The sequence below is a fragment of the Orbicella faveolata genome, unplaced genomic scaffold, assembly GCF_042242905.1.
Source record: "Orbicella faveolata isolate gen_17 unplaced genomic scaffold, um_ofav_v1 contig_14, whole genome shotgun sequence".
Classification (NCBI taxonomy): Eukaryota; Metazoa; Cnidaria; class Anthozoa; order Scleractinia; family Merulinidae; genus Orbicella; species Orbicella faveolata.
In genome coordinates this window covers 13,270,001-13,289,797 of record NW_028301541.1, presented here as the reverse complement: position 1 = coordinate 13,289,797, position 19,797 = coordinate 13,270,001, and the positions used below count along the sequence as shown (strand labels likewise).

General features: G+C 40.6%; 2 protein-coding genes across 5 annotated transcripts in view; one reads left to right on the top strand and one right to left on the bottom strand.

Moving 5' to 3' along the window:
* The window catches only part of LOC110066662 (uncharacterized), a 21,534-nt gene extending 13,151 nt beyond the window's left edge, over positions 1-8,383 (top strand). For 2 of the 4 annotated variants that reach the window (XR_016206575.1, XR_016206574.1), the window contains exon 12: positions 3,126-3,197. Coding sequence is in view for 2 of the 4 variants with exons in the window: in XM_089287531.1 (XP_089143657.1) it covers positions 3,126-3,266 (141 nt within the window). In the remaining 2 variants the exon portion in view is untranslated. Of the gene's footprint in view, positions 1-3,125 lie in introns of all 4 variants that reach the window. The other 2 variants (XM_089287531.1, XM_089287529.1) reach the window with 1 other exon arrangement.
* Positions 7,265-19,797, bottom strand: part of LOC110066646 (gamma-aminobutyric acid receptor subunit beta-4-like) — a 19,515-nt gene continuing 6,982 nt past the window's right edge. Inside the window, exons 7-9 of the mRNA XM_089287527.1 lie at positions 11,141-11,272; positions 10,386-10,750; positions 7,265-9,341 (exon numbers count right to left, since the gene is read on the bottom strand). Coding sequence (XP_089143653.1) covers positions 9,054-9,341; positions 10,386-10,750; positions 11,141-11,272 — 785 coding nt within the window. The 3' untranslated portion in view covers positions 7,265-9,053. The remainder of the gene's footprint in view (positions 9,342-10,385; positions 10,751-11,140; positions 11,273-19,797) is intronic.

Genomic DNA, 19,797 nt, shown 5'->3' with positions numbered 1-19,797 from the left:
TTTATCACTACTCACGATGACTTCGACAGCGTTGATCCTAGCAGTATGCAGGACACCTGTCATATATCAACTCAGTTAAATGACCTCGCTCTCCATGAGTCCTCGTAGCTCAGTGGATAGAGCGCCCGCCCGGTGTTCGGAAGGTCATGGGTTCGATTCCTGTTGATTAATTCACCTTCACATTTCATTACCGAGCTTAAAATTCACCATCTTTATTAATTTATCATAAACTTTCCAGTTGTTGACAAAACGTGGGTTTAGCTCTTCCTCTTTTCCTTCGGTCGCCTGCCAGAGGTTAGAAACCAGAAGGTAATCAAAACCCATTGTAATGGTGCTTGTCGTGGCTTACAAGAAGTTCTCAACAACAAGAATTTTCTCTTGCCGCTAATGATTAGACTGAGAGAAAAGCGCCGATGGGATCGAGTTCCTTGGCTGGCTTTTGGCGACGTCATTAAATTTCGCGTCAAATCGAGCGTGCGGGATAGTGCCTGGGTACCAGGCTGGTGTCTGCTTAGAATGGCGGTCACTCAGTGAGGTTAGGGAGCTTAGGCAAACCACGACGACGAAGGCAACGTGAACGTCACAAAACGGAAGGTTTAATAAGCAAAACAATGGCTGTGCACGTGCGTTATAAATCTTTGTACATTTCTTTGCCGTCCTCTGCAAAATAACAACGTGAAATGACCAAGTTCTGTGTCGTCTACTTAACGTGGACGGCGACGGCTAATTTTTCTTATTTCCATTTGGAATTGAACGCTGTCATTACATATTTAGCCTGCGCACGTTTTTAGAGCCATTCGGCGTATTGAACAGATCTAGACAATCGCGAATTTCGCTAGTAAAATATATATTCATTTTTTCCTAGGCGTCGTCGTCGTTGTTGCTTAAGCTGCCTGTTGTTGTGTAATTTACGACGCAACCCCCGGGTTAACGAACTTTGACAGTTCCGAAAATGTGTGTGAGGCAGATATAGCCATTCAGCGTTTCTTACATTTACTGTCAAACTATGTACCTGAAATCCTTGTTACTTGATGACCTCTTTCAGTGGATGTACAATTAAGAATTATTCATCTTTATCATAATGTCTGAATTCGTTATTGTTTTAACTTGAAAAAAGATAACATCCAGTGTCATCATCAAGATGTTGGTAACATCAAGTTGTTTGGCTGTTCTACAACATACATGTAATAACCTAGCCATAAAAACGCGCAGAGTTGCAATGACTGTTCTTTTGCTCAAAAAGGCCAACAAAAATAAAGTCGGATATTACATAAGGTTGAAGATTATTTGTTTTTATTGCTGTGCAAACATTTTATCTGCTTTACTAGTCTAGAAAACGAACTCAGTACGAACCATCAGAGAGGCCCTGTTAGGGGGGTACCCATGTCCCCTGTCTGAATTTCGCCACCAGCCATGTCGGCATTTCGCAAGATTCCTTTGTCGCCTGTCGGAATTTCGTCTCAGAGGAGTTGTCACGGTCGGGAAATTTGACCTTGTTCGATTGAAACGAAGCTACACGTATAACACATCGTAATACCTTTGTTCAGTTATTTAAAAAAAAACCGACACAGTGCTCTCAAGTCTCACGCATTGAGCATGAGGCTCACGCAAACGAATTCAATCTTGCGCTCTCACGCTGAAACTATTATTTCTCACGCATTGAAGCTTCCTTGCTGTTTTAGTCAAGTGCATATATAATTAAGTATCTCTTTGGATATAATTTACTCCTTGTACGCTTTGCACTTGCTTCGAACACTTTTTAACAGTAGGAATTCTTATGCAGAGCCAGCATTTCTCCGGTCTGTTGGTTTAATGATTACTTTATGGTTACTTTTAAAGCATCACATTTCGGCTCAGAATGAAGGAAAAGAATTCTTAGCCACTTCAATTTTTCAAAATTTTCTAAGGGTTGGGGGCAAGCTGGGGGCATATTGGAGGCATCCTTCCTAAGGGCTTGGGCATGCTTTCGAGCGCTGAAGTTGCTAACCTCCTAGGGGATGTGGAGGCATGCTACCCCCGGGAAATTTTGAAATTTACTTGGAATTGTTATTTTCAGCCTTTTTCCAGGCAGTATTTGGACCTGAAGTACAATCGAGCCTATGAATATATTTACTATGTTTATGTTTAACAACCGTTCTCTAACTCAAAATCTGAACGGCCTCAATCAGAATAATCTCTCTTACCTATAATTTTCCTTTGAATTTGGCGTAACCCTTGCCTTCTGCTGAAGACGAGCAGACCTTGGCAGCTTTCCCTGTCTCTCTTTTCCTTCCGTAATGCCATTTGTTGATAATACAGCTTCATATTATTTTGCTGGTGACCGACTAATAAAAATATGAAGCAGACTTTCGAAGATCTCTTTCCTTTTTCCTTAAGCGTGTTTTTAGGAGTTTTAGGGCACTGCTCACTCAGCTGAGAGTGAGAAAAAATACTCAGCAATGACGGACTCGATTTATTCGACGGGGACGTTTTAGCATATATAAGAAAGCCTGGGTTTCGCGACCCGTCGACATCGCGCGTGAGAGAGGAAAACACACTTAAAACTGTGGAAATACGTCTTCACTTCGACTCAGACTTTTAAAACAATCACTGCATTCTCAGTTCCGAAATTCGTTGTCGGTCTTATCTTGCCATTGCTTTCCCTATTTCGCTGAAGTAGTCTGTCGTTCATCGCCAATTCGTAGCTGTCATGTCGCCGTTTCAAGGCCATGTCGCTTGTCGGAATTTACCCCTAACAGGGTCTCATCAGACTTGTTAATCTATTCAGTTTATTTCTAACTGCCACAGTGACTCTGTCACTGTGTTCAGTGACATGTCTGCAGGCAGAAAAGATGCGATCAAATATCAATGTTCATCATATCCGTAGACGGGAATTCCTTGCACTGGAGGTCATCATTCGTGTGAAACCGTCGTGCCAACGTCTTTTGAAATAGTCAGAGAGAGGGTGCGGGGGGAGACAGCTATATCAGAAGGTTTGTACGGATCGTGAAAGCGGCTTGCACCGGAATTGACACACCAAATCCACCGTAGGAAGCATAAGCTGTTTACCTTTTAAACCATGTGTCTACACTCGCTTGTCTTGAGAATATTTCAAACTACAACCCACCTTTCTAATTTCATTGTAGGAGGATCTTGTTAGGTACCCCGAAAAACACGACCAGATTGTCCACACCATCAAGCAAAGACGAGACCAGTGTGTGAGAGAACTGGCTGGTATAGAACACATGATTATGAACAACAACAGTGTGAGAGAGAGAACTGGCTGATTTAGAACACAAGATCACAACAGTGTATGAGAGAACTGGCTGATAAGGCACAGAAGATCATGAACAACAACAGTGTGTGAGAGAGAACTGGCTGATTTAGAACACAAGATCACAACAGTGTATGAGAGAACTGGCTGATAAGGCACAGAAGATCATGAACAACAACAGTGTGTGTGAGAGAACTGGCAGATACAGAACACAAGATCATGAACAACAACAGTGTATGAAAGAACTGGCTGCTTTAGAAAACAAGATCATTAACAACAACAGTGCGTGAGAGAACTGGCTGATTTAGAACACAAGATCACAACGGTGTATGAGAAAACTGGCTGATATAGAACACAAGATCATGAACAACAACAGTGTGTGAGAGAATTGGCTGATTTAAAACAAGATCATGAACAACAACAGTGTATGAGAGAACTAGCTGATATAGAACACAAGATCATGAACAACAACAGTGTATGAGAGAACTGGCTGATAAAGCACAGAAGATCATGAACAACAACAGTGTAAGAGAGAACAGGCTGATATAGAACACAAGATCATGAACAACAACAGTGTGAGAGAGAACTGGCTGATATAGAACACAAGATCATGAACAAGAACAGTGTATGAGAGAACTGGCTGATATAGAACACAAGATCATGAACAAGAACAGTGTATGAGAGAACTGGCTGATATAGAACACAAGATCATGAATAAGAACAGTGTATGAGAGAACTGGCGGATATAGAACACAAGATCATGAACAACAACAGTGTATGAGAGAACTGGCTGATAAAGCACAGAAGATCATGAACAACAACAGTGTGTGTGAGAGAACTGGCAGATACAGAACACAAGATCATGAACAACAACAGTGTATGAGAGAACTAGCTGATATAGAACACAAGATCATGAACAACAACAGTGTATGAGAGAACTGGCTGATAAAGCACAGAAGATCATGAACAACAACAGTGTAAGAGAGAACAGGCTGATATAGAACACAAGATCATGAACAACAACAGTGTGAGAGAGAACTGGCTGATATAGAACACAAGATCATGAACAACAACAGTGTATGAGAGAACTGGCTGATATAGAACACAAGATCATGAACAAGAACAGTGTATGAGAGAACTGGCTGATATAGAACACAAGATCATGAATAAGAACAGTGTATGAGAGAACTGGCGGATATAGAACACAAGATCATGAACAAGAACAGTGTATGAGAGAACTGGCTGATAAAGCACAGAAGATCATGAACAACAACAGTGTGTGTGAGAGAACTGGCAGATACAGAACACAAGATCATGAACAACAACAGTGTATGAGAGAACTAGCTGATATAGAACACAAGATCATGAACAACAACAGTGTATGATAGAACTGGCTGATGTAGAACACAAGATCATGAACAACAACAGTGTATGAGAGAACTAGCTGATATAGAACACAAGATCATGAACAACAACAGTGTATGAGAGAACTGGCTGATAAAGCACAGAAGATCATGAACAACAACAGTGTATGAGAGAACTGGCAGATATAGAACACAAGATCATGAACAACAACAGTGTAAGAGAGAACAGGCTGATATAGAACACCAAGATCATGAACAACAACAGTGTGAGAGAGAACTGGCTGATATAGAACACAAGATCATGAACAAGAACAGTGTATGAGAGAACTGGCTGATATAGAACACAAGATCATGAACAACAACAGTGTATGAGAGAACTGGCGGATATAGAACACAAGATCATGAACAAGAACAGTGTATGAGAGAACAGGCTGATATAGAACACAAGATCATGAACAAGAACAGTGTATGAGAGAACTAGCTGATATAGAACACAAGATCATGAACAAGAACAGTGTATGAGAGAACTGGCTGATAAAGCACAGAAGATCATGAACAACAACAGTGTATGAGAGAACTGGCAGATATAGAACACAAGATCATGAACAACAACAGTGTGAGAGAGAACTGGCTGATATAGAACACAAGATCATGAACAAGAACAGTGTATGAGAGAACTGGTTGATATAGAACACAAGATCATGAACAAGAACAGTGTATGAGAGAACTGGCTGATATAGAACACAAGATCATGAACAAGAACAGTGTATGAGAGAACTGGCTGATATAGAACACAAGATCATGAACAAGAACAGTGTATGAGAGAACTGGCTGATATAGAACACAAGATCATGAACAACAACAGTGTATGAGAGCACTGGCTGATATAGAACACAAGATCATGAACAAGAACAGTGTATGAGAGAACAGGCTGATATAGAACACAAGATCATGAACAACAACAGTGTATGAGAGAACTGGCTGATATAGAACACAAGATCATGAACAACAACAGTGTATGAGAGAACTGGCTGATATAGAACACAAGATCATGAACAACAACAGTGTATGAGAGAACTGGCTGATATAGAACACAAGATCATGAACAAGAACAGTGTATGAGAGAGGTTGTTGGTGTTTTTTTTGTTTTTTTTTTCTGGAAGACAAGTTGCTCTCACGGTGCCTCTCCTCTCCCAGGTGTATAAATGGGCACCCGAGTTTTATGCAGGAAGGTAACCCTAGGATGCACAGGCTTTCCATTTTGGGTGGAGTAAAAATATTTTTTGGCTGCACAAGCTCTGGCGATATATGGACCCCTTTTCCCCGAATATTGTAATTTATATGAGAATGTCATTTAATGAATGTTGACGTTTGGTTAAAAATTATCACAACTTTTTTCATATAGTGAGTAAAGTGATTCAGTTGTGATTTCCTTAAAGTCTGTATTGTAAAAGTCAAACCTGCAGGTTCTGTGTGTATACCGAGGAAATACAAGCGACTCGTGGGATATTCCACGGTATACCACTCGAAAGGATTGCATGGCTAGTATATTAGTATATCTCATACTTGCGTTTTATCTCAAGGTGTCGACATCTCGATGTCTTTACCTCTTCTTTGTAGAATTTCACTTTTTCCACACCTTTGCCGTGCGATGTCGTGTTAAGAGTTTCGAAACCATTTTATTTTTATTTATAACAACTGAAGGCGAACTAAGTGACTGAAGATCAACGTCGTCAGATATTTAGAGGTCAACTGACCACATCTGCCGAATACCTTACCATTTTATTACTCTCGGGGCATACGATTCAAATTGGATGCGCCGAGAATGTCCCAATTCTCTCTACCGTGTTTCCGACTTCAAGGGGTGGCAAATGGTAAATGCGACACTTTGCGAGACGGCGAGACAAGTGCTTTTCTTTGCGAGCCCGAGACATTTTGACTTTTTAGATTGCGAGACCGAGACTTCAAAGCGCTTTGAGTGCGAGCGCGAGGCGTTCAGACTCTTAAAATTCGAGCCCCAGATTTAGTTGAGAGCTAGAATGAGCTTGTACAGCCTTAAGCCAGCTTCTTGGAACTGACTGGAACTGGAAATTAGATTATAACACACTACGTTATGATATCAGAGAGAGAAAATAACTGTTTTTCTGGCGCCAAAATGGACGTTGCGGTAGGTTTTGTACCTTTTTGTGGAATTAAGACAATTTATGAGAAGTTAGGATTAACTTTTTCTCGGAAAATTTGTAAGTTGCTTCATGGAAATTCAATTTAAGTGAAGCCGGAAGACAGTAATTTATAAAAACATAAAGGAACGAATTGGGACTTCGAGACCCTTAGCCTTGCGAAAAATCGAGACTGCGAGACGCACATAACGGCTAAAAAACGAGACTGCGAGACCCGTGAAATTCGACTAAAATTTTGCGAGACCCAGAGTTTTTGAAGGACCATTCGCCACCCCTACTTCAGATACCGCATATTTTAATATAATTCAAAATGGCCGTTATTTGATGTGGGGGGGCCCCTTGGAATACTTTGGTGTTTCCTTTCTCGCGCGCTAATTGGCTAATTTTTAATGGGATTTTTAAAAATCAAATAATAAATAAGGGGAAACAACACGCTGACCACAGTCAAAACAGACCTCTAAACAATACCATGACCTGATTAATTGCTTTATTTATAGAATAGCAATAGTTGATACTTTCGTAAATATAATGCTAAAATTATTTCATAGAGCCTGGGAAAATATTTACAGCCGTAACATTAATGCTAAAAGAAATGCGGCACTAAATTAACGTTTAGAATTTTCGAAGTTTCTTGATTGCAATGGCCTACATGAGTCGTTCGTCTTACTGTACATATTTGAATGCAAAATGTACGATGAATTTTGATGTTGTCCATGTAACTTGTATGTCAGTATTTAGAGAGTATTGCCTTTCCGTGTACCAACTGCAGGTATGCATACAGACTAATAACCCATTGTAGAGGCCTGAGATGAGTATGTAAGAAGCTGAACCATTCAAAAGAATTTTTGCCTAGAGAGAAGCAACTCAATCAAGTTAGGAAGCTCTTACTTGGAGGAGTGGCGAGTAGCATGCAGGATTGTAGAAACTGGAAAAATATATAAGCTCTTACCCAAATCCTGATTAGCAATACTTGGGGAAAACGCTTCAATAATATTTCCAAGTGCTATGGAATCTAGTAATATTACCAATGTTCAATTGATATTCGATTTGAATTTCTCAGTTTTCAGAGTTTTTCAAACAATCGAAAAATAGCCATACCCATCCCCAGTCTTCCCACGTTTTTACGAGGTGTTACTCGTCACGAAACAGTTAAAGGGTCTGTTGTCACGATAATGCGCATGTGTCAACTTGATCGACAGTGGAAGGTTCACTGGAAGGTCTTCAAATAAAAGAAATCGTAGGACTCACGAGGCTTGCCGTGAAGCGTACAATAAGCTTTGGTCTTTACAAACCTCACTGTCGCATAATTTGTTGAGTGCCGTTACTATAACTTTATAATTCTGACGGTTCTAACAAAATCGATGGAAAAGCATTGTCCTACTTTGAAAGTTCCACCTTCGGATCAAAAATTCGCATCGCCGCAGGTGCGCAGAATGGAGAAACAGACCCTACAAGGACTACAATTGCATGCTTCCTTGAACGAACATTATTTTCAAAATGGTCAGACGACCGCTTGTTCAGCTTAACTGGTTTATTAACACCACGAATTTGTAATATTTTAGCAATAAACAAATCAAGTTGCAGCTGTCTGTTGTAGCTATTCGTGATGGGAAGCTATAATGTTCCTGCTCATTTTCGCCTTCATTTAGCTTAGATTAAATTAAGTATATTTTGTGGTTCCTTAAAAAATGAATGAGCTAATAAGGTTACCTCTATAATGTGTAGGTTTATACTGATAGACATTTAATGCAGGTTCATTTGCTCGTTAGCAAACTGAACGCAAAACCAGAAAAGAGGAAAAAACTCTAACGCCAAATCACAAACTTTTACGCCACTCATGTCTATCGAAAGCTTATTCCACATCAATAATTACTATCAAGACTACCGTGGATTATTTACATTAAAAAAGTGAAAAGGACATTAATGGATAGTAAAATCTTCAATCAAGAACACCTCACCCGGCTTAACCTGCTACAGCGTACAACATATCGGTATCATACATTAAAAACAAAAATGTATGACGCCACAAACTCTCTATATGTCATGCATCTCAACTTTACGTCATCTGCAGTCATTCCAGGTCGATAAGTAACGGGTAGAGCGGTTTCTAATTCAGTCTGTCATGAGATCCACTGTAGATCTAGCAGTGCAAATTATGCTTTTATCTACTTCAACGCCGTACATTTCCCTCCTTCGTACACTGAAATGTTAGCTGATCTCAAGTTCTTCACTTCGTAGTGAGTCGCCAATCAGAAGTCAATTTCCGGTACTTAGTGCCAGCCAATAAACGAGGTTGAAAATCGCGAAGGATATAGGGAACATGTACCGACAGCATTTGTTGGTAAGCACACTGAGGTCGGTTTTCTCGCTCTCTGTAGACTGGGTACAAGCCATACAGCACGTGATCAGATTGCTTTTGCACGGCGATCTTTGTTCAGCTTTGTTTTCTTGCTGGCTGACTAAGTGTACATGGCCGTTAGCGTCAGCAACGTAGTTTGGTTGGAAGCCATGTTTACACTGGAACACTATTTTATTGTTTTGATGCTTGGAAACGAAAGAAAATGAAATTGTCATTAAACTGTGTGGAAATTTTACTCCTCTTTCCTGTTGGAAAGTTCGTCGGTATAAATTTATACAAGCAGAAAATGGCTAACATTGTGTGCAAATAGGTCATTTCCGAGTTGTCTTTTGCCTCTGTGTCAAAAAGAGTTCGTGCGAATCCATGCATATGAACATGAGTTCCGCCTACAGCTTCATTTTCACGCAAATGAATCTCAACTTTATATGAAAGGTTTTACACGAGGACTAGTTTTGAAACAGGGGCACAAGGGAAATCGGAAATGGCCCATTAAAATAAACAAATAATTAATCGCCGACGTTATAAATTAATCAGTAAGTAAGTAAGAGTAAGTGAATGGAAAAAAAAGTCAGTCAGTGAGTCAGTTGGTCAATCAATCAATCAATCAATCAATCAACAATAATTCAGTAGATAAAAAATTAATTAATATCTTTATTAATTTCAGAAGTTTCCATTTAGCACTTGTAAATTCAGAAAGAAATGTAGACCAAATGTTCTGGGACCGGAGACTGTGACACAGTAAATCATGCATTACATATATTATATATTGCATCAGTTTCACTAGAGCGCATTCAGAGGCTCGGTCATCATATTTCGTTTCTTTCTTTCGGTTGGGACGTAGTAAACCCGCGGGTTCAATCCACAGGCACCCCAAACTGCTGTTAAATTACAAGGGTTTGTATGACAAAGCAACAAACGTAATTTGGCGCTGGAAACTCGAAAGATACACTGATAAATATGCCTTGCCGTGCTGTAGTAATGTTTCTTTTTTCTTTGTTCTGTGATGACTGGGCTTATTTTGAGTGATTTAAGCCAATTTACTTTCCGGTGCCTCCCTTTCAAAGCCACGCTACAAATGTAAACGAACAAGCAGAAACTTTGGTCTGTTTACATGAAGCGCTTTGCTTTACGAGAGTTATTGGGATATGAAGTCTTTTCCGGTGACCTGTGCCGTTCCAGAAGACCCATACCAAAAAGAGAACTTAAGTGAAAAATCAAAATTTTGTTACCTTCTGTTCCTTTTCTTCTCCTTCTTGTTCTTTCTGCCTCGATTCTTCCTTCGAACGGAACCTGTAGACTAGTAAATCTGTGACCAGCGTAGAAAACACGAAGATGAAGGAGCCAAGAAGATACCAATCAATTGCCTTGGCATAGCTGACCCGAGGCATGGTCGAGTTACTGGACCCGAGCAGGAACACAATCGTTAGTATGGTCGTGACTCCGAGGGAGAGTCGTTCTCCGATGTAATATCGATCCATCCAGAACGAGATCCAGCTCAGGGAAACCATCACAATACATGGTATGTAGAATTGAATGAAATAGAAACCCATGCGGCGATGAAACGTGAACGTCACGATCAAGTTCTTGTAATTTCCTGAAACGAGAAAAAAAAAGAAAGAAAAGCTGAAATTTAGTGATCTGCTAAACTAGGAAATGTTCTTCGCAACTTTTTAACGAACTGAGATTTCTGCAGTATTCTATTCCTCGCTGATCCTTCGAATGGTACGCAAGCTCTCAGCATAATAAAAGAAATTGTGCTTGTCCGCCCTAAATGAATGAATAAATAAATGATATTCAACAGCAGTGAGTAATCAAATATTTGCAACAGGCGGCACGTAATAGATGCAGCGAGGTTCTGAAGTCAAGTGAGATTCTCAGGCGCCAAACATTACGATCAACGTTGTTGCTTTAGCACTCGCCCGAGGCTTTTCAAAGGAATAGTGTCAAAATGGTATCAAAAACAGTAGAACAAATTTTGCCTCACCTGAAACATAGGAAGCCTTTTTTGACTCCACTTCAAATTTAACCACATCGAATTCAGCCAACTCCTCATTGAAGAGTGTGATCGGCTCTTCTTCCTTCCACCGAAAGTCCATTTCTTCAATAGTATGGCGGACTGAAAAGAAGACAATTTCGCATTCATTTAAGACTTTTCATAAAAGAGAGAGGATGTGAATGTGGATGACCCGGTCACAACATATTAGAGAGACCCCAAAAAAACTGTCGGCGTTCTCATTCATAACTGACAGGCGGCCGAATAACCTAAGTTAATAAGCAGCTATCACTTACGAGTCTCTATCCAGACGTGCAATTCTAGGAGTGCAACTCTAAGACACATCTCTAATATGACAGAAAAACATTTCTTTTGAAGAATGGTACTTCTCATAACAAGAAATTGATTTTGTAAACCAGTATACACAGTACCAGACAACTATGACAGGAAGTTGTTGAGAGAATTGATCGATTAATCTTGTTGATTGCATATGTACCAATATCTCCAAGCGATTAGTATTATATGGTTCTCCGAGTGCTCTATCAATATAAGCTAACTGGGCACAGCAGAACCTCATCATAAGACCCACTTCTCTATAACAACCACCTCTATACAGGGGTTTGCCTGACCCTCCTGGCCTGACCTCGCGCCAATCCGCACAATTGCTGGTTTTCAAAACTAATCAAAGTGCTTTATGAGCAAACGCGTCGATTTCCCAGTGGATGATGATTGACATGTGTGGCTTACGGGTTATCCTAGTTAAGCGAGTTGCCATGCTGACTTCTGGTTATACCTGTTATGACAGCAGTCTTTTTTTTTTTTGAAAAAAGAGTAACTTTTCGTGCATACTTCATGAGGTACAAGAACTGGCAAACCTCCACTACATGAGCTGCATTGCTCCAATGGATTTACTCATTCTCGATTGACCCACTTTACCTTGTAAACATCCCGTCGCCTTGCCCAACGTATTTTTCTTCCCGCCTAAACACGAAAGCGTAGTCTGCTTTACGCGACTCAGCGCCGTTAGATCGAAAGCGAATAGGTTGCGAATAAGATCGAAGCGACTCTGCTCGTAGGGTAGCTGCAAAAGATCTTCAGAGAAATCGAGTTTTTTTTTTATTATGAATTACAAACGCGCAACATCTAAACCATCGGATACATTTTGAGGTCGATTATGCGAAACAGCAAGGTTGCGTACCTTAAAAAACCGTGTTCTTATCGATTCCAAGCTTGAAATAAGTATATATAACTACTTGTGGATGTCCTTCGCCAAAAAAGGGTTGAACAAGAAAAGAAAAAGACCAGTGGCTTAAAAAAAAAACGGAAAAAAAGCCGACGAATCCCGGAATCCACTAGATTGGAACGTGGGTACTAACCATAGTCACTGTGTTACGAAAAGAAAGAAACCTCGTTTCAAGGGGGAAAGATCAGTACAAAGTACTTCAGGCTTATCTCAAATTGACTACCAAATACGCGAATTAGCTAACAAAAAAGGGATATAGTCTCTCGGCTTAAACTGCAAAGGTCTCGAAACCCGACGTCTAGTGTGGCTAGTACAAAAGGAACAGAGGAGTCCTGCTTTCCTTTTTTCCATTTAATTCGCCGTACAATTGTTGCGCGAATCAATTTTTTGTTGATTCAAATGACCTCAAAATCAAACTGTACTCATGCGATCGTGTTGCGATGATTAAATCTACTATAAATAGACATAAAATCTACTATAAACAGACATATAAATGGAACAGAGGAGTCCTATTTGACCTTTTCTCGAGTTAAATTCACCGTGCAATTGTAGCGCGAATCGATTTTTTCTTGATTCAAATGACCTCAAAATCAAACTGTGCAAATGCGATCGTGTTGGGATGATTAAGTCTACTACAAATAGACATATGGAGCTTTTCGCGAGAGCTGTTGTGTGACTTTGGGATATGATAGCTCATCAGCCTATTCAAGTGACAAAGTGAATCAGCTTGAACAAGCCCAAAAAGTTTTGTCTGTGGGCAAAATTTTTATGCTCGGATTGCATTTCAATTCGTATAGTTGTCTCTAGCTCTCCTCGCTCCCGCTTTGCGGGATTCGTCTTCCAATGCGACTTATGTGAGTTTGTCCTCAAGACTGAGTAGACTTTTCTTGCGGCGGATTCCACGCCCGCGGTTGAAACTTATAATCTGGCGTAATCATAAGCCTTTTAGAGGCTCGCAAGACTGCGGTGTTCTTTATTAAAGACTTATTCGACAAATGCTACGGTGGCCTCAACGAAACTGTTCGCTTTGATTTCGAAATTTAATTTCAGGAGCTCAACCCACCAGTAGTAGTGCCATCGGTATGTAGAGAGGATTGCCTCTTGTCAATCTTTACTAAACTTCAAACTTCGGAGCGGAAATTTACAATAGCAGCTTCCAGCAACTTCACCTCTGTCGGCTAAAACATTCCCAATGCATATTACTTAAGTCAACATTTGGTCTTATTTAGAGTTAACTGTTAACTTAAGATTGTAATAGAAATGTTAAATGAACTATACCCAGAAAGCAAACAAAGCAAGTTTCCATTTTTAGTGGAACAATCGCAGCTAGACCTAGAACACAGCGGTCAAACGTCTGCGCATGTGCAAGCAATGGAGTAACTGAAAGGCGGCCAAAATATTTTCATGTCATTGTTCTTTTTGTGGGTCATCGGCATCCTATAAATGACATTTTCCTCGTTTTTTATATATTTAGATATTTTTTTATGTTTTAGCCTGTACAACGAAAGCTAACGGAAATAAGATTTAAATATTGTTCTACCTTCTGCTTGGTGCAGGTCTTTCTTTTCCGTGGTCTGTATTTTCCGTGCTCCTTGAATTTTTTGTCCGCCTCGACTTTGCATTTAGTGCACCAGTTTTTCCCAGGTTTGTAGTTTAGAAAAGATTTTCCCACCTGGCCAAAGACCAGGTACAGGCGGTTTGGGATCGGTATTTTGGCCAGCTATGCCCCCTTGACGATGGACATGAACATCGTTTGTCTTTTCGATTCATCTCGTTCCTGTGCTTCAGACAAATCCAGGATCCGGATGGAATCCCCACAGTCCTTGTCAAAATTTTCCCACCTCGTCTGAGCGAAGCCGTATCACTGCAATTGTCTTTCCCATTTTTCCTCCTTTTCCACACCGTCTATCGACCGTTTCCGGCGTCACGCATCGTATGATTAATAAAAACAAATAAAAATATACTACGCCGTCGGCTCGTAGCATGACACGGGTTTTCAAGACTTGTAAACTTTTTTGGTAAAGCTCAAAACAAAATGGTAAATCAACAGAATACCGGTAACTTAATTAACTTTGTGTCTGAAAAGTCTTAAGTTTTCCTTTTACCTACTTTCTTTTCCTTTTACAGATTTCTATGAACTTTTCAATTTTTTTCGTAAATTTTGCGTGACACCGGTTGTTTCCCATGTTTTCCTTTAATTTTCGCGCGTTAAATTGGCGCGCGCCTGCCAAAAAACGTACCCATTTGCGCATGCCCGACGTTTGACCGCTGTGTTTAGACCTAGTAATGTAAAACGCTACAGGTGCCTGCAATATTGACTAATACAGTGATTTCAGGAGCTTTAGCTACTGGTCAGCAGAATTACTCCAAAAACCTTCATGGGTGATGGAAGGACATCATTTGCATATCATTTGCATAATCTGCACCACCACTAAAACCCTATAGATTGCTTACGCAATCTCCGGGTTAAAAATCAAAACTAAAAATCGTAAACATTCAATAAATAAAGTCAAGAATCTGGGATATGATAGATGATTCATATATTAACATCCTTGCCAAGATTTGGCTCTCTGCTGTTTTTCATTGCGCGTTATCCGGAGAAGTGTCCCACACAGATTTATTAGAGCTTTGTCATGATGGAGACGCTACGTTGGTGCCCCACCGAGGGGCACAAACATAGCTGCCGTAAAGTAACAGAAGCAAATGTCATTGACTTTTGTTATTGAAACGAGAAGTTATCACTCTAGAGCTCCGACACGTTGAAATAAATACTTCTTCTAGTGTAAGAACTGTTCAGTTAGAACAAACTAAAGCGATAAGTCATCTTTTAACCTACGCGACAGCCTTCTCGGACCGCCATTTCATGTCACGCAACGTAAAAGCTTAGAAATTTAAACGTGCTCTATTTCAAAACGAAGAACCCTGTCGAGCTAAAACGTTGTAAAACGTCAACAAATCTTGACATAGATTTCTTTCGTTGTCTTTTGTGTTGAGACGCTGCAACAATTTTCACCAACGCCAAAAGGCTACTAGCATATTGTGTGTTTCTTCAACATAGTGAAATTTTACACTGCGAAAATAAAATAAACAAAGCTAAGTTTTGATAACTCAACTAACAAAATCGAAATCGTTCTTTGAGTTGATTGAAGAAAGCGTCATCGCAACTTTGCTGATTATTCCTGCTTTATTCACATATTTTTAGCTTAGCTTATAATATGTTTCCAAACATTTATCAACATTAAACATATTTAAAAACTAGAGATATTATGTTCGATGTACGTTTTCACACGAAAGTGCAGAAGTCCAATATGTCATGGTTTACTGACGAGTCTATCTTTTTGTCGAGGGTCGAGGGTCGAGGGTAATTTTTTTTTCCGAGTTTTTTTTTCAAATGTCACAAATCGTAGGAGTCGTGAATCGAAGGCTTGTCAACCCCATTTTACATGACCATTCAGTACATTGACGTGTATTTGCTTTGTTGTAACACCAAACCTAATTTGGTAAAATGTTGGCGTGACTTCCTGTCACACGATCAGTCGAACCTTAGACTGTTCACAGTCCCCTCTTTTTCCGTGAGATCGTAGATGTCGATCGTTGAGTCGATGGGCGGCCATCTTGGTCTCTTGATACGAACGAAACTGGGGAGAGTACAAAATGCCCGTGGGTAGTGGCGGTGGGGTTAATAGCGTGGGAGTGACGGGGCGGAAAAAATAGGGAGACTGTAACAGCTTCACTCTCTCTGGTGTTCGCTGCGTTAGTTGCTCCAGCAACGGCAACACCTGATTGGTCGAAGGGACAATAGAGTTCATCAGAGCGTAGCAGAGCATTGACAACTTGAGTCACAGAAAGTGACATTCATCACTTCGCGGCTCAGGCTAAAATGGCATCGATTTCAAGAGAATTTTCTGGACAATGTTTTGATTTCCATCGTCTGTCTGCTTCTTGTCTTGGAGGATTGGTGTTAAAGCGCGAGCAAAAGGAGGCCGTTTCTCGTTTACTCGAAGGAAAAGATGTTTTGGCGGTTCTTCCAACTGGTTTTGGCAAGAGTTTAATATATCAAAGTTTCGTTTTGGCGAAGGAAATGGCTGAAAGCTCCGTTGGTTGTTCTTATTTCCTACTGAAATTTTACAGTTAATGCCACAAAGACGGCACGCATTTGAATAATTGGAATTCTCTGCGGGCTTTGCCGCTTTTTTTGGAGTCAGAGAAGAGTTCTTCCGTCCCGCATTCATTCGACGCAACTTAGTAAACCTTCAAAATGTTTCGAAATTCACAACACAGTAACATGTCAGATATTCATTTCATCATCCCTGGTTTGACAGGTTTTTTCTCAGGAGAGGAGATTGTTAATTGATTTGATTAACGGAGGCGCCAAACTGGCGGCCGCGCCCCTTGAACGCGAGACAGAGTGAAGCTGTTACAGTCTCCCTATTTTTCCGCCAGCCGTGCCCTCCACCACCCCGACCCACGGACATTTTGTACTCTCTCCAGTTTCGCTCGCATCAAGAGATCAAGATGGCGGCCCGTCGAGCTCAACGATCGACATCTACCATCTCACGGAAAAATAGGGGACTGTAAACAGTCTAGTCGAACCTTTAAATACAGTTTCTGAAATACATACCACAACTACTAGCTATTACAAACGAAGAGCCCGGTGGAGGAAACCTTTAAAAAAAGTCTTGCCGTCGCTTGCAACTGCCGGTCAATCAAAATTCAAAGTTTTGACAATCAAACTTCAAAGTTTACCCACCCACTTGGGAACGTTTTGGCGCCACTCCGCAAACACTTGAAGAGAAGCAAAGTCAGCAACGCGTACGGGGATTTTGTCTTTTGCAGTTTTGAAAATCAGAGTGAATGATAGGAAATCAAGAGAGGAATTTCTGTCGGATATCGACTGTGATCTTTTACAATATCCAGGGAAATTAAGGAAGAAAGAGTTCACTTCAACATTGTCTGCACGATATCTAGCAGAAGAAGATCTTCATTTTCTCCCTGAACGCCACAAAAGACTAGTCTTGAACACGATTGTTCGGCCAACAACGCCTAAGAGAGTAAAAAGCAGCTTGAAGCGTCAAACAACGTCAGCACAGCACTTACAAAGCCCTGAATCAAATTTAAAATCTCCTGCACGAAAAAAGGTCCCCACGTCGGGCTGAATCGATGATGCGGCCGGGAACGAGTATCGAGTACCGAAAACGAGCGATGTTGCTCTTCTGACAACCACGCGTCAATTACTTAGCCCATGTGAAAGGTTCATCGAGGAAAACGGGCAAGAATTAAAGTTTAAATTTGAGGAAGCGAGCGCTAAAAAATAAGAACTTCAAAAAAAGTCAAGAAACCTCTTCCAAGATATGAGAGGCAAGCTTCCGCGCTTGGAAATACCGGTCAACGCTACGTAATTGTCATGTAAGAAATCACACAGTTCGCAAGTGCCGAATGGCAGAATGCGAGTCAGTGTTTTTCTGTGGATAGTTGAGTAGGTATCCAGATGAAAAACAGGAGTTCCGGGGGGAAAAGGGACATAGCAGCATTAGAAAAGGCCGGTGCGAAAATAGAACTGGATTTGAACTGGCTTTCTCCCGAGTAAAGAGGCCCTGTTAGGGGGGGTACCCATGTCCCCTGTCTGAATTTCGCCACCAGCCATGTCGACATTTCGCAAGATTCCTTTGTCGCCTGTCGGAATTTCGTCTCAGAGGAGTTGTCACGGTTGGGAAATTTGACCTTGTTCGATTGAAACGAAGCTACACGTATAACACATCGTAATACCTTTGTTCAGTTATTAAAAAAAAAAAAACCGACACAGTGCTCTCAAGTCTCACGCATTGAGCATGAGGTTCACGCAAACGAATTCAATCTTGCGCTCTCACGCTGAAACTATTATTTCTCACGCATTGAAGCTTCCTTGCTGTTTTAGTCAAGTGCATATATAATTAAGTATCTCTTTAGATATAATTTACTCCTTGTGCGTTTTGCACTTGCTTCGAACACTTTTTAACAGTAGGAATTCTTATGCAGAGCCAGCATTTCTCCGGTCAGTTGGTTTAATGATTACTTTATGGTTACTTTTAAAGCATCACATTTCGGCTCAGAATGAAGGAAAAGAATTCTTAGCTACTTCAATTTTTCAAAATTTTCTAAGGGCTGGGGGCAAGCTGGGGGCAAGCTGGGGGCATATTGGAGGCATCCTTCCTAAGGGCTTGGGCATGCTTTCGAGCGCTTAAGGTGCTAACCTCTTAGGGGATGTGGAGGCATGCTACACCCGGGAAATTTTGAAATTTAAACGCTTGGAATTGTTATTTTCAGCCTTTTTCCAGGCAGTATTTGGACCTGAAGTACAATCGAGCCTATGAATATTTTTACTATGTTTATGTTTAACAACCGTTCTCTAACTCAAAATCTGAACGGCCTCAATCAGAATAATCTCTGTTACCTATAATTTTCCTTTGAATTTGGCGTAACCCTTGCCTTCTGCTGAAGACGAGCAGACCTTGGCAGCTTTCCCTGTCTCTCTTTTCCTTCCATAGTGCCATTTGTTGATAATACAGCTTCATATTATTTTACTGGTGACCCACTAATAAAAATATGAAGCAGACTTTCGAAGATCTCTTTCCTTTTTCCTTAAGCGTGTTTTTAGGCGTTTTAGGGCACTGCTCACTCAGCTGAGAGTGAGAAAAAATACTCAGCAATGACGGACTCGATTTATTCGACGGGGACGTTTTAACATATATAAGAATGCCTGGGTTTCGCGACCCGTCGACATCGCGCGTGAGAGAGGAAAACACATTTAAAACTTATCTTGCCATTGGTGTCGCTTTCCCTATTTCGCTGAAGTAGTCTGTCGTTCATCGCCAATTCGCAGCTCTCATGTCGCCGTTTCAAGGCCATGTCGCTTGTCGGAATTTACCCCTAACAGAGTCTCAGTAAAAATAGTTCTTTGAATAAACACGTACGGGAAATTTTGCTTGAAAAGTTTCCCCATGAATACGTTCAATATGTTTTAAATTCCTCTACTGATTTCCTATCGTTCGTTCTGACTAGGTATAAAATACTAGGTGGAGGATTGTATTCACCAAGTTTGAAGGATGCATGTAGCTTAGTTAGAAGACGCTCTGTTAATTTTTCTAATTTTCCATACGTTTGTATGTACGTTTTTTTTTTTCCCGCGAACAGCGTCCACCCAGTCAAATTTACAGACAAATGTATGGAAAATTAGAAAAATGAACTGAGCGTCTTCTAGCCAAGCTACATCCCACGTAGTGAATACAATCCTCTACCTGGTATTTTAACATTACGATTCACAAACTGTGTAAAGTTCAATTTTGGAAAAAGTTATTTGCCATTGGATTCCTATTCAAACACTGTCGATTTCTGACCGCCTTGCCTACCCATCAAGATGGCGTCGATA